At 44.2% G+C, this 12,507-nt stretch overlaps 1 protein-coding gene across 1 annotated transcript in view; it reads left to right on the top strand.

The window, feature by feature from the left end:
* Positions 1-8,249, top strand: part of LOC119590077 — a 45,282-nt gene extending 37,033 nt beyond the window's left edge. The window contains exons 2-3 of the mRNA XM_037938834.1: positions 7,552-7,626; positions 7,717-8,249. Coding sequence (XP_037794762.1) covers positions 7,552-7,626; positions 7,717-7,872 — 231 coding nt within the window. The 3' untranslated portion in view covers positions 7,873-8,249. The remainder of the gene's footprint in view (positions 1-7,551; positions 7,627-7,716) is intronic.
* The last annotated feature ends 4,258 nt before the right edge of the window (positions 8,250-12,507 follow it).

Genomic DNA, 12,507 nt, shown 5'->3' with positions numbered 1-12,507 from the left:
ATATATATATATATATAATATATATATATATATATATATGTGTGTGTGTGTGTGTTGTTTGTGTGTGTGTGTGTGTTTGTTGTGTGTGTGTGTGTGTGTGTGTGTGTGTGTGTGTGTGTGGTGTGTGTGTATATGTGTATATATATATATATATATATATATATATATATATATATATATATATATATATATATATATATATATATATAATAATAAGATAATCTAAGATAAGATAATGGTGAGGATAACCTGAGTCATCTCGTCCTATTGAGATGGTTAACGTTTGTCTTGATTAACTCCCTCTCCCCTTCCCTTTCAATTTCCTTCTCCCTCTCCCTCCACATCTTCATTTGCCTCACCCTCTCCCTCCTCACCTTCATTTGCCTCACCCTCTCCCTCCCCACCTCCCTTTTCCTTGTCCTCTCTCCCCTCCTGCCTTTGTCTCTGTTCTCTTAGTAACCCAGATCAACGTCATCGCGTCGATGTGCAATTCCTTGCATATATAAGCTATATGACCCTTCCATATAGAATATTAGATAAAGCTCACCCTTCCCCGCCGTCGGATAGGCCTACGCTCATCGGGACCTCGACCTCGCCAATGATCATGTCCCAGAGACGAAGCGGTCGGAAGGGGGGGGAGTTGCTATAGGCCTCTCCTAATACGGAAGCGTCGCTGTTGTTGCCATACGACCTACGCGACTGAGGACCTGCCGGGTACTACCTGTCGGGTCGCGTTCGTACCTGGTGGGGTGTAGAGGGCGGTTAAGGAGGGAGGGAGGGAAGAGAAGGGAAAAAAGGGTTTAAGGGTTTTTTTTAAAGATGTGTGGATGTATGTTCAAAGGAGGTTGAGAAGGAGAGTTGGTTGGGCGGGAGAGGGAAGTGAGAAGGAGGGAAGGAAGGAAAGTAATTGATAATAAGAGTGATGGTGATGATGGTGGTAAAAGGTAATAGTGGCGATGATGATGATGATGATGATGAATAGAAATGATGATAAGGAAGTTAATGATGATAGTAATGGTATTAACGGTGATCGCAATGGTAATAGTAATTCGGATTATGGTGATAATAGTAGCAAGTGATAATGATATAAGGATGGAGATTTTATGGAGATAAGAAACAAGCAGTAGTGTTGACAAGTAATGAAGAATGAGGAGAGAAACACGCGAAATAATAATAATAAAAAACGCTTAATGGAAAACGAGCAACTAACAAACTGCGATCGTAAAACACAACGCTACAACATCCCGTAATTAAAAACATGATATCAAAACCCTTGTTTTAGCCTTGATCTTTTTGTCTAACGGATTTTTGCAAAATGCGCCTGATATCTCGTTGTTGTTGTCGTTGATTCATTTTGTCCTCGTCGTTTATGGGAAGGGTAAGACGGAAAAATTCGCAAATTGAAAGAAAAACACAATAGAAGAGAATTGTGCGCATTCTTTGACGAGAAGGAATGCTGTGTAGAGGAGGGAAGGCATGCTGCACCTGTCCGCTCCTTGAGGTGGGGAGGGGGGGGGAGGGTAAGAAGTAGATACCCTTGGGTAGGGATGGGTAAGATAGGTGGCTCTCTTCCTACCTCTCTATGTCGATCTGTCTTTATCTCTATCTTTGTGTCTCTATCTGTATATCTGACTTTATCTCGCTCTCTCCTCTCTCCTTTCTCCTCTCCCGCTTTCTCTCCCTCCCTCCTTCCCTCCCTCCATATCTCTCCCTCCTTCCCTCCCTCCATATCTCTCCCTCCTTCCCTCCCTCCATATCTCTCCCTCCCTCCCTCCATATCTCTCCCTCCTTCCCTCCCTCCATATCTCTCCCTCCTTCCCTCTCCCTCTGTTTTGCAGCAATAATAGCATCATGACCGTCACCACTATATTAGTTATCATCATCACCTCTCTCTCTCTCTTTCTCCATCTTTCATCGCCCTTCTCACTTTTTTTCTATCACTCGTTGCTCTCCCTCCCGTCTGTTTTCACCTGTTCATGTGTCGTATTTTTAAGTCGTGGTGGGCGCTTTTCATACCCACTCATAGGGAGGAGGGGGTGAGGGGAGAGGGGGATAGATTCAGAAGGTCATCTTGATGCTTAGGGAAGGAGAAGGGAGGGGGTAGGGGAGGGGAGGGGTTAAATAAGGTCAGGGGGGGTCAGCGGGCAAGTTGCGTCATTGATGGGCTGGCAGACAGGTGTGCGTAACTTTTGTGATTTTTTCTTTTCTTTTCTTTTCTTTTCTTGTCGGAAAGGCTTCCGGGTTGCTTAGGGTTGCGTCGTGTTTGGTGTTTGTTCGACCTGAGGGAAGTGGGGGTCAAGGGGGGTTGATGTTAAGTGTTTATGTGGTGTACAGTTCTGAACATTTTTCTTCGGTCAGCTGGGTTGTTTGTTCTTGGGATTAGTTAATAGACGGATTAGCGTTTGAATGTGTTTGTTTAGAGAGCGATGAACGTATTGCAAAGCCGTTTGTCTTATACAATCTGTAATTATGTCTCAGTATGGCTAGGTTTGGCGAGTTGTTGTTTTTTGTTGTTGTTTTCTTGTTCCTCTAATCTTCCGCCTTTGAACAAAGGAGATGTAATTTTCAAAGGTGGCAATTAACATTCATCATATTGACAACCAGCCGTAATCTATCACTGCGATATAGGCCTATTCGCCGACGTGCCTTATAGGAAAGCTTTTAATTATTTTTATTAATAGTATTTTTTCTTTCTTTCTTTCTCTCCTTCTTCATAATCCGGACAGTTTATCGTAAAAGGGATCGCTAATTATAGGAAGGTTATCAGCGGTCGTTAGATGCTGGGTGCGATTCCCGTGCTGATATTAAGGCTTCAATTAGGGCCTTATTAATCGACCGGAAAAAGTTAGAGATGCCTCTTTTTATTGTATTGGTGGCTATTTTGGCCATATGAGTGAGCGTTTTATTCATTGTGAAATGAGAAGTGAATCCGTTGATATGGTGATAATTAGATAAGTGAATCTGTACAAGATGTGTTTTTTTTTATGAAATAAACGTTCGTAACTCAAATTCAGTAGCGATTTAGTAATTAAAGTTCGTAAGTTCTTTGGATGGAAGTATTAAATTATCTTCTATGTTAATGTTTAGAGAGAATTTATATATAACGAGAGAGAGCGTATGCAAGAAATAGAGGGGAAGAAAGAGAGAACAAAGATTGTAGACACTAGGGGAGAGGCAGAATAGATAAAATAAGATCAAATATATAACGGGAGAAAGGAAAAGAAGAAAGCGTGATTTATTTTCAATACAAGGGGGAAAACAAGTTTGAAAAAAGGAAGAAGGAGAATTAAAATTAGAGAGGGTCGTGTTGAGAGCCAAAAGGCCGTAGCGGTATTCAGTTAACATCCTCTTGCACGCTCTTGCAACTCTCGTTAACATCTCGGGCACTTTGCATGCAGATGCTAACAGTGTCATAAGTTTGGCTTTATGTTATTTTCACCCCAAACAAAGGCTTTGTTGACCATCGTGGTGCCGGCAAAGGATGGCATTGGCAGAGAGAGAGAGAGAGAGAGAGAGAGAGAGAGAGAGAGAGAGAGAGAGAGAGAGAGAGAGAGAGAGAGAGAGAGAGAGAGAGAGAGAGATAATGCACACCCTTATCATCTCTCTCTCTCTCTCTCTCTCTCTCTCTCTCTCTCTCTCTCTCTCTCTCTCTCTCTGAGTACATGTTCTCCCTTGCGCTTCCTGGGTCTCTCTCGCCGCCCCTCTCGGCCTTAGCAGATGGGCGGGACTGCTTTAAGACGGTGGCGTCCGTTAGTGTATATTGTTTTATATTCTCGCTCTTGTCTTCTAGTGTATGTATCCATCTGGTTGCGTCTATGTGTCTCTTTCTTTTTATTTATTTATTTCTCTTTATTTTTATTTTTATTTTGTTTTTGCTTCCCTCAGTCGTTCTGTCTCTTTTTTCTCACTTTTTTTTCTCTCTTTTTTTCTCTTCATCCCTCCTGCATCCATTACCTCTTCCCTTGCATTCAGTTTCCCTCCTCGCTCCTTATTTCCTCTTCTCTCACTCCTTCATTCTCCCTTTCTCTCACCTCCGTCCGCTCTTTTTCCTACCTGCTCTCTCCTCCCCTTCCCTTCTTCTATCTTCTATTCCCACCCCTTCCTCCCTCTTCCTCAATTCCCGCCTCGCTCCATTCCCCATTCCCTTACCCTCCATTACCCTCTACTCCCCTCTTCCACCCTTTCTTGCCTCACACTCCGCCCCCCTTCCCTCCTCCACCCTTTGGTTCACTCTCCTTCCCTCCACTCTCCTCTCCCTCACCCTCTTCCCCCCCCCCCCCTTCGTCCCGCTCCTCCCCCTTTCCTCCCCCCCCTTCCCTCTCCCCCTTCTTCCGAAACGCTCCGCTTTAATCCACCCCCCTCCTCCCCACGCCCACCCCACCCACCGGTCCCTTGCCGATCGCCAGCGTATCGGCGGCGGTCGCAGGGGCTGCCGATCGTCCTAACGGGAGGCGCCTGGGGTCGACGGTGTGACCTTTCCCGCTGGTGCCTTGATTCCTTCTGTAGGCTGACCTTTCTTCATTCTGTGTATTTTGTATTAGAGGGGAGAGTGAGTCGGTCATGTACTTTATATTTTGTTTATTGTTTTATTTTTTTGCTTTTTTGTTGTTATATATTTAATAGCATATTTGTTTATACTGATTTACTAATTTATCTGTTTATTATTATATATTTTTTATTGTTATATCTTTCTCTCTCTCTCTTTCTCTCTCTCTCTCTCTCTCTCTCTCTCTCTCTCTCTCTCTCTCTCTCTCTTTATATATATATATATATATATATATATATATATATATATATATATATATAAATATATATATATATATATATATATAGTGTGTGTGTGTGTGTGTGTGATATATTATTTTTGTGGGAATTAGTGCTCTGCGTTGATAAAATTTTCTAATTAAATTGGAAACCTTTTTCAAGTACTCCCTTTCTCTTGTTTCGTTTTTTTTTCAAGGGGGATCTATATTTATATATATATATATATTTTTTTTTTTTTGGGGGGGGGGTTCTCTATTTTTACTTCAGTGTGTTTTTGAAGTTTCCTTTCCCCCTTTGCCCGGGTTAATTGTCTTTTTTCTTTTCTTTCTTAAATGCATTTTGTGTTGGCCGAATATTTTTTTTCTTTGTTATAATTTGTTTAGAAGATAATTCAGTCAATAAAGTTACTTTTATGCGTAGAATATTTGATATTGTGATTATCATAATTAACCATGTATTTCGTGCATTAATATTTTATGTTAAATATGGTTAACGTATCGGTTTGTTTACATCATATTTAGAAATACTGGTATTAATAGTACGAAACCTTTTTCTTAACTTACCTCTCCTTTGTTAGAAATCCTCTTAACCCTCTTGCTCCTCCTTACCTCCTACTTCCCCCTTCTCACCTTCCCCTCCCCCCCCCTACCTGTGCCCATACTCTTGCCCTCGAGCGACAGGTGGGCACGGCCGGGCACCCAGGAAGTCGAAGAGCCACTCCGCCGACTGACGCCCGCTTGTGCGTCCGTTTTCTATGTCTTATTTGCGTTGGGGGCGGTAACTTGTAGAAAACGGGTTCTCTTTGCTCATGTAGGTGTCTTGAGGAACAGCTGATGAGAGAAAAACCCACTTTTTCAGCCTACTTTTTTGTATTATAATGGGAGGTTAGAGTCATTTCAGCTTTGGCATAGACGATTGCTTTTTAGCATTTGAAGACGAGGTTGCGAGACGCCGCGGTGTTGAAGGAGGAAGAGGTGTTTCATGATCAAATCGGGTTAATTAAAGGAAGTGAGAGCTGGCTGGTGATTCCGATCGTACCTGTCGGAGTGTTTCGTCGCCGCGCGAGTGGTTGTTGCATGTTGGCTTTGATCGCTTTTGACGTTCCGCTTCGGGTTTCCGTGGTCGCCGTGTCCTAACTCGTGCCCTTTCCTGTGTCTTGTCCCGTGTCCCAGGCCTTGCCTTAGCCCGTGATCTAGCTCGTCTTGCCTTCTCCTTTCCAGAATCCCAGCCTGTATCCTGGCCCGTGTCCTATCCTGTCTTGACGTGTCTTGATCCATTCCTTGCTCTATATCCTAGTCCGTGTCCTCTCCTGTCTTGACGTGTCTTGATCCATTCCTTACCCTATATCCTAGTACGAGTCCTTTCTTGTGCCGTATCCTACATACATTTGACGTGTCCCGTTGATGGTGTACCCGTGTTTGCGTGTCCCAAAAGCGTCCTCAGTCGGGCAAGCTTCAATCAGTGTGAGTCTCGCCTTTGGCTCCCGCGACGCCACTCGGGGTTATTTGATTCGGCAGCGGAAGTGCAGCCGCCGATTATCGACGTGGCTTTCTCTGCTCTCGTCTTGTCGCCTCTCCTCTTGTCTCTTTGCTGCTTCTCTTCTCTCAATTCTCTATTCATTCTCTTTTCTCTCTCCTCTCTCTCTCCTCTTCTCTTTCATCTCTCATCTCCTCACTCATATCTCACTCCTCTTCTCTCTCCTCTTCTCCCTTCTCATCTCACTCTTCTCACTTCTCATCTCTCTCTCTCTCTCTCTCTCTCCTCTCTCTCTCTCTCATTATTATAATAAACATCACACTTGGGTCATCACTACCATCATCAGCTGCCATCATCTTCACTTGCAGCAGCATCACTACCTTTATCACCACCACCACCACCTCTGTCTTTCGTTGCGCGCGCTTAGGCCCTCCTGTAGATTCTGATCCCACGAGAAAGCAGACGCGGGACGGACCAGGAGCCGATGGCAGATTCTTCTCCTCCGTGTCCCCTGCCATTTCTGATGGATTGGTAGGGAAGATGTAGGGAAGCAGACGGAGAGATAGGGGAAGAGAGAGGCCGAGAGAGAGTGAAGGGGCCGATTGGGAACGGAGGCTGTTGGAATAGAAAGATAGATGGACAGATAGATAGATAAATAGATAAGTTAGTGTATTGGTCAGTAGAGGCTTATTTTCGATTACCACAAAGACTAATTTTCATTAATTTACGAAAGTGGGAAGGGAGGCACACACGTGGGCATATCAAGACGTTAATATTCCGATTACGCTTAAAAAGAGAGAGAAATCCTATCAGTTTTCGACCAAGCGTTGCATCTTCTCTGCCCCGGTTATCGGCGAGGAACCCGGCGGGAGGAAGCGGTTTTCGCAGGTTAATGGTGTCGCTGCGAAGGTATTTTCACCGAAGTCGGAGGCTGCGGAGCGACCGTTTTTTTTTTTTTTTTTTTTTTTTTTTTGGTGGGGGGGGGGGGGTAGGGAGGAAAAGAGTTTGGGAGGTCGTAGTGATTTTTTTCTTTCATGGTGTTATCATTATTATTTTTTTTGTAGTAATCTGTAAGTATTATTGTTATTAGAAATGTATATCATCATCATTATCATCATTATCATCATCAAGGAGATTGAGATGAGTACATATTACATTCATAATTTATTTATTCCAGTTATTTGTAATGTGTGTGTGTGTGTGTGTATAGCAATAATGATATTTATATACAAATTAGAATAAAAGCTAAGCAGTAGAGACGTATTCGTTGTAACATGTCTCTAACGTGTTTATTTTCTTGTTTCCTCTTAGGTGAGTGTTGGCGAAAGAAAATGTTGTTCGCTGTTGTTTCCGAGATGTTCACGCAAGGATCCCCAGATGTTCAAGGTAGGTGCTGCCTTCTTGTTTGTTTTTTGTTTGTTTTTTTTACTCGTTACGCAAGTTCAGCAACGCTATGAGCCGGATTTTTTTGAACAGGTAATCATGCTTTGTGTACGTACACCTTTCGAGGCCACACAAAACCCGGATGAGATTATAGCAGCGTTGATCCAAGGAAGAAGAACAGGACAGGAAGAAGGAAAGAGAGGGAGAAAAAAAAACTTTTTAGAAGATTTATATCTTAAGCACCCGTAATTTGCATAATAAAGGAGGAATGGAGCCCCCGGAAAACGCTGTAAAAAAGAAAAAAAAAGCGAGAATTCGGAGAGCGAAGAAGGTCGTGCACAGGCAAAGAAAGAAAGAAAATGAGAAAGGAAGTAAGAAAGAAAAGAAGTTCCACTATAAAGAAAAAATATGTCCCTGTGTTAGGAGGGGATTTCCGGGCCGCGTCTTTTCAGGTAGGCCTATCTGGAACCCTTTCTTGCGCCGGGTAGGCCTTTTCTTATTTCTTTTCGTGTCCTCTGTTGATTTCTTCCCGAGAGAGATGAGAGACAGAGAGAGAGAGAGAGAGAGAGAGAGAGAGAGAGAGAGAGAAGAGAGAGAGAGAGAGAGAGAGAGAGAGAGAGAGAGGGAGAGAGTTAAGGAAAGAAAAAGACAGACAGACAGATACGAAGATACATGTATAGATACAGATACAAATTCAGATACATATACAAGAACAAGAACAGATAGATAACACATATAGATACAGTTACAGATAAAGATACTGATAGAGATACAGATACAGAAAGATCAAGAAAGAGATCCTCCAAACAAACGGAGCAAAGCAGAAAGACGCAAACAAATCAAAAACGCACACCTACGCAGAATTATTAAGACATCAAATAGCGAGGCATCGAAATCGCGTCGCTCCGATTAGCGAGCGGACGCGACGGAGAACGAGGTGGTTGAGTCCCTCGAGCGCGTTGTCTTAAGCGCGGGCGTTTCGTTTCGTTTCGTTTGACGGCGGCGTCGCGTTTCGGAAGGGCAGGGGGCCGGTGTCGAGGAGGCACACGGCACGGCAAGCCTTTTTCCGGATTATTATATTTCATCTTTTTCTTCTTCGTCTTCTTCTTCTTCTTTTTATCCTTCTTCTTCTTCTCCTTCTTCTTCTTCTTCTTCTTCTCTTCTTCTTCTTCTTCTTCTTCTTCTTCTTCTTCATCTATCGTGTGTTTATTTTTCTCTCTTTCTGTCTCTTTCTGCACCGTTCTTTCTTTTTCTCTTTCATTATTTTTCCCTTTCTTTTTTGGTTGTTTTTCACTTCTCTTTTTTGTCGCTTTCTCTCTCTTTTCTTTTTATGCCTCTTTATGTTCTTTGCTGTTAGTATTGGCCTCACCATCACAAATTTAAGTGTCACTTTTTTCCTTATATCGTATTATTTACCTTTGTTTCTGTTTTCTTGTTTGGCTCATTCTTGCTTTTTTCGTAGGAGTGGGAATCAATCGATCATTCAATCAATCTTCTTTAATCGTGCGCATTGAAGGTCGCTTGTGCTTAACCCTTTTTTATGTGGAAACGGTGCTTAGGCCTATCGCGCATGGGGGAGGCGTTTTTCAGTCTTATTACTGTGCGTTTTAGTGATGTGTTTGTTTTATTTATGATGATACCGTCTTCATCGGTATCATCATCAACAGCATGTTGATTAAATTATTACCACCATCGTCGTCATCACTATCATCAGTCATCATCATTATCGTCATTATCAACATCAAGCTTTATCATCATCACCATCATCATCATCAAGAACGTCAATCATCACCATCATCATCATCATCAGCAGCAGCAGCAGCAGCATCGTCATCAAGAACGTCAATCATCATCATCAAGAACATCAATCACTATCATCATCAGCAGCAGCAAGAACATCAATCACTATCATCATCATCATCATCAAGAACATCAATCACTATCATCATCATCATCACCATCGTCTTGGTCATCATCCGTGGGTGCGCACGTGGGAGGCTTCGGGAAACATTCGGAAACATGTTTGCAAAGCTATTTCCGGAGAAGGGAAAATAGATGGAACTTTTGAACTATAATTGTTTACAGGAACCCGTGAAGATGGCCATGCAGGGGAGGAGGGGGAGGGGAAGAGGGAGGGGGAGGGGGGAGGGGGAGGGAACGGGAAGAGGGAGGGGGAGGGAACGGGAAGAGGGAGGGGGAGGGGGAGGGAAACGGGAAGAGGGTAGGGAAAGGGGTGTAAGGACAACGATATTTCCTATACACGAATTTTGTTATCTCCGAAACTTCCGCTTTTAATTGTCTTTTTTATTGCCATTTTCCTTTATCTGTTTTGCGTCTCTGATGGTGTTTTCCCCGTCTTTTTTCTCTTGTTTTTCTTGCTCTTTCTTTAACTTTCTTTTTTTCTTTCTCTCTCTTTCTCTTTCTCTTTTTCTCTTTCTCTTTTTCTCTTTCTCTTTCTCCTCTCTTTCTCTCTCTCTTTCTCCTCTCTCTTTCTCTCTCTCTCTCTCTCTCTCTCTCTCTCTCTCTCTCTCTCTCTCTCTCTCTCTCCTTCCCTTTCCTCCCTTCGCCTAAGAATCCCCACCGTTTCCTCTATGACTCATCCAACACCTTCGTCCCTCCCTCTTGCCCTCCCTTCCTCCCCTCCCCTCCCCTCCCTCCTCTCCCCTCCCTCCTCCTCCCCTCCTCTCCCCTCCTCACCTCTCCCCTCCTCTCCTCTCTCCCCTTCATACATCACCATCACACTCCCTCTCCCATTCCCCCTCCCCCTCCCCAACCCTCCCCTTCCCGAACCCCCTCCCCAACCCTCCCCCCCCCATCCTTTACGAATCGGGCTTCACGTGGTTAAGGAGTGAGGCGCAGTACATGACACACTCGACCACGTGGCACGTATTTGTCATGCATCGGTCATGTATTTGTCATGTATTCGTCATGTATTTGTCATATCTGTCTCGTTTGAAAGGTGATAATGGAAGTGTTAATGATCGCGGAAACCCATGGTTAGTGGCGTTGATGATGCCAGTCCTACAGATATTTTGATAATGACAAAAGGTAATTAAGAAGTGCTTGTGATGGTAATGAGGAGATTAATTATGCTGATCAAGCTAGGAATGAGATGAGGTTCGAGGTTCTTCCTGTTCTTTGTATGTTTTTCTCAGTTTATTTGTTTGGAAAGCTTCTGGTTATGGACACCACGTGTTTACTGAGACGAGACAAACGACAGTGTATTTTCTGTGATGCTGCGGGCTGGCTGCAGGCGTAATGGTGTGGAATTGTGTATAAGGTGTAAAGGAATGAGCAATTGGTGAGGAGGATTTTTTGTGTAGAATTGAGAGAGGGTGTAGGTGAGTGAGTGAATGAATGAACGAATGAGTGAGTGAGTGAGTGAGAGGGCGAGTTGAGTGAGTGAGAGGGTGAATAGGTGAGTGAGAGGGTGAGTGGATGAGTTAGAGGGTGAGTGGATGAGTTAGAGGGTGAGTGAGTGAGTGAGGGTGAGTGAGTGAGTGAGTGAGTGAGTGAGTGTGTGAGAGTTTGAGAGCATAGGCTGCATTTTTTTAGTGTGTGTCTTAGCTTATCAATGGATGTGTACATTGGCGAGATAGAGATAAGTAAACCGGAATGCAAGCGGTACTGTGGTGACTCATCGCAAAAAAGTTGCATAATGTTGCACAATAACGCCCACAGAGGGGCGACTACGGATGACTCTGGACATTGGCCTTCCTAACCTATTTGCACATGTATTTCACACGCTACGGAAACTAATTTGCATATTAGGACCTGGGGGGCAGGTGCGGAGGTTTGCATGCGTGGGGAGAGGGGGGGGGGTTAGAGGATGACTAGTTCGAGGTGGGGGGAGGAGGAAGGGAGGAAGGAGAAAGGAGAAAGGAGGGGGTGAGAGGGGAGGGGGAAGAGAGGATGGGTGGAGGGAGAAAGGAGGGGGTGAGAGGGGAGGAGGAAGAGAGGATGGTGGAGGGAGAAAGGAGGGGGTGAGAGGGGAGGTAGGAGAGAGAGGGGGGGGTCGTGGATCTCCATATATGGTCTTGGGACGTTATGTTTTGAAGCTCTTGCCGTCACTCGGGTGGGAAGGGGGAGACCAGGGGCGAGGGGGGGGCGGGGAGGGGGTTCTGTGGGGGATTTGTGAGGGGGAAGGCACAGGACAGTCAGAGTAGGAGCAGAAGGCCTTGAAAGCCTGTCTTCAGGGACTTTATGGACATTAATGATATGAAGACATCTGTTGGCGAGGCTGTTTGATTCTGTTGCATCTGCTACTCCCTGTTTAACAAATTAGTTCTATGTTATTCACTGTTACAACAACAGCAGCATCGTCATCGCCATCGCCATCGCCATCGCCATCGCCATCGCCATCGCCATCGCCATCATCATCATTATCATCATCGTCATCATAATTTTTAGTTATAATATGTGTGTGTGTGTGTGTGTGTGTGTGTGTGTGTGTGTGTGTGTGTGTGTGTGTGTGTGTGTGTGTGTGTGTGTAATGGTAATCACCAGCATCACCATTATATTCTAATTATCTTTAACACCATCACTGTCACCATCTTCCTCAAGGAAGAAAGGGAAAAGCGAGGAAAGGAGCGTCAGCGGCTAAACCCGAGAGAGTCGAAAAGTTCCCGATGAAATTGGTTTGCATGATGATGAGTGTTGCAAATTCCGTTACGAGCGAGCAATTAGGCTTGAGATATTCCGCGATCATGGGATGCCTCAATCGCCCTTTTTTTCTCCTAATCTCTCTCTTTTCAATTTTATCTTTTTTCCTCATGATTATGCTAATTGCGCTGGCAGGGGGCGAAGTTACGGAGACTTGGGTGATGGTGGCGAAGGCGGAGGGTGGGTTTAGTTATTTTCGCCTTCTTCGTTTATATCGGCAAG

This window comes from Penaeus monodon, chromosome 26 (assembly GCF_015228065.2).
Source record: "Penaeus monodon isolate SGIC_2016 chromosome 26, NSTDA_Pmon_1, whole genome shotgun sequence".
Classification (NCBI taxonomy): domain Eukaryota; kingdom Metazoa; phylum Arthropoda; class Malacostraca; order Decapoda; family Penaeidae; genus Penaeus; species Penaeus monodon.
The sequence above is the reverse complement of the archived record's forward strand: the minus strand, read 5'-3'. Positions and strand labels throughout refer to the sequence as shown.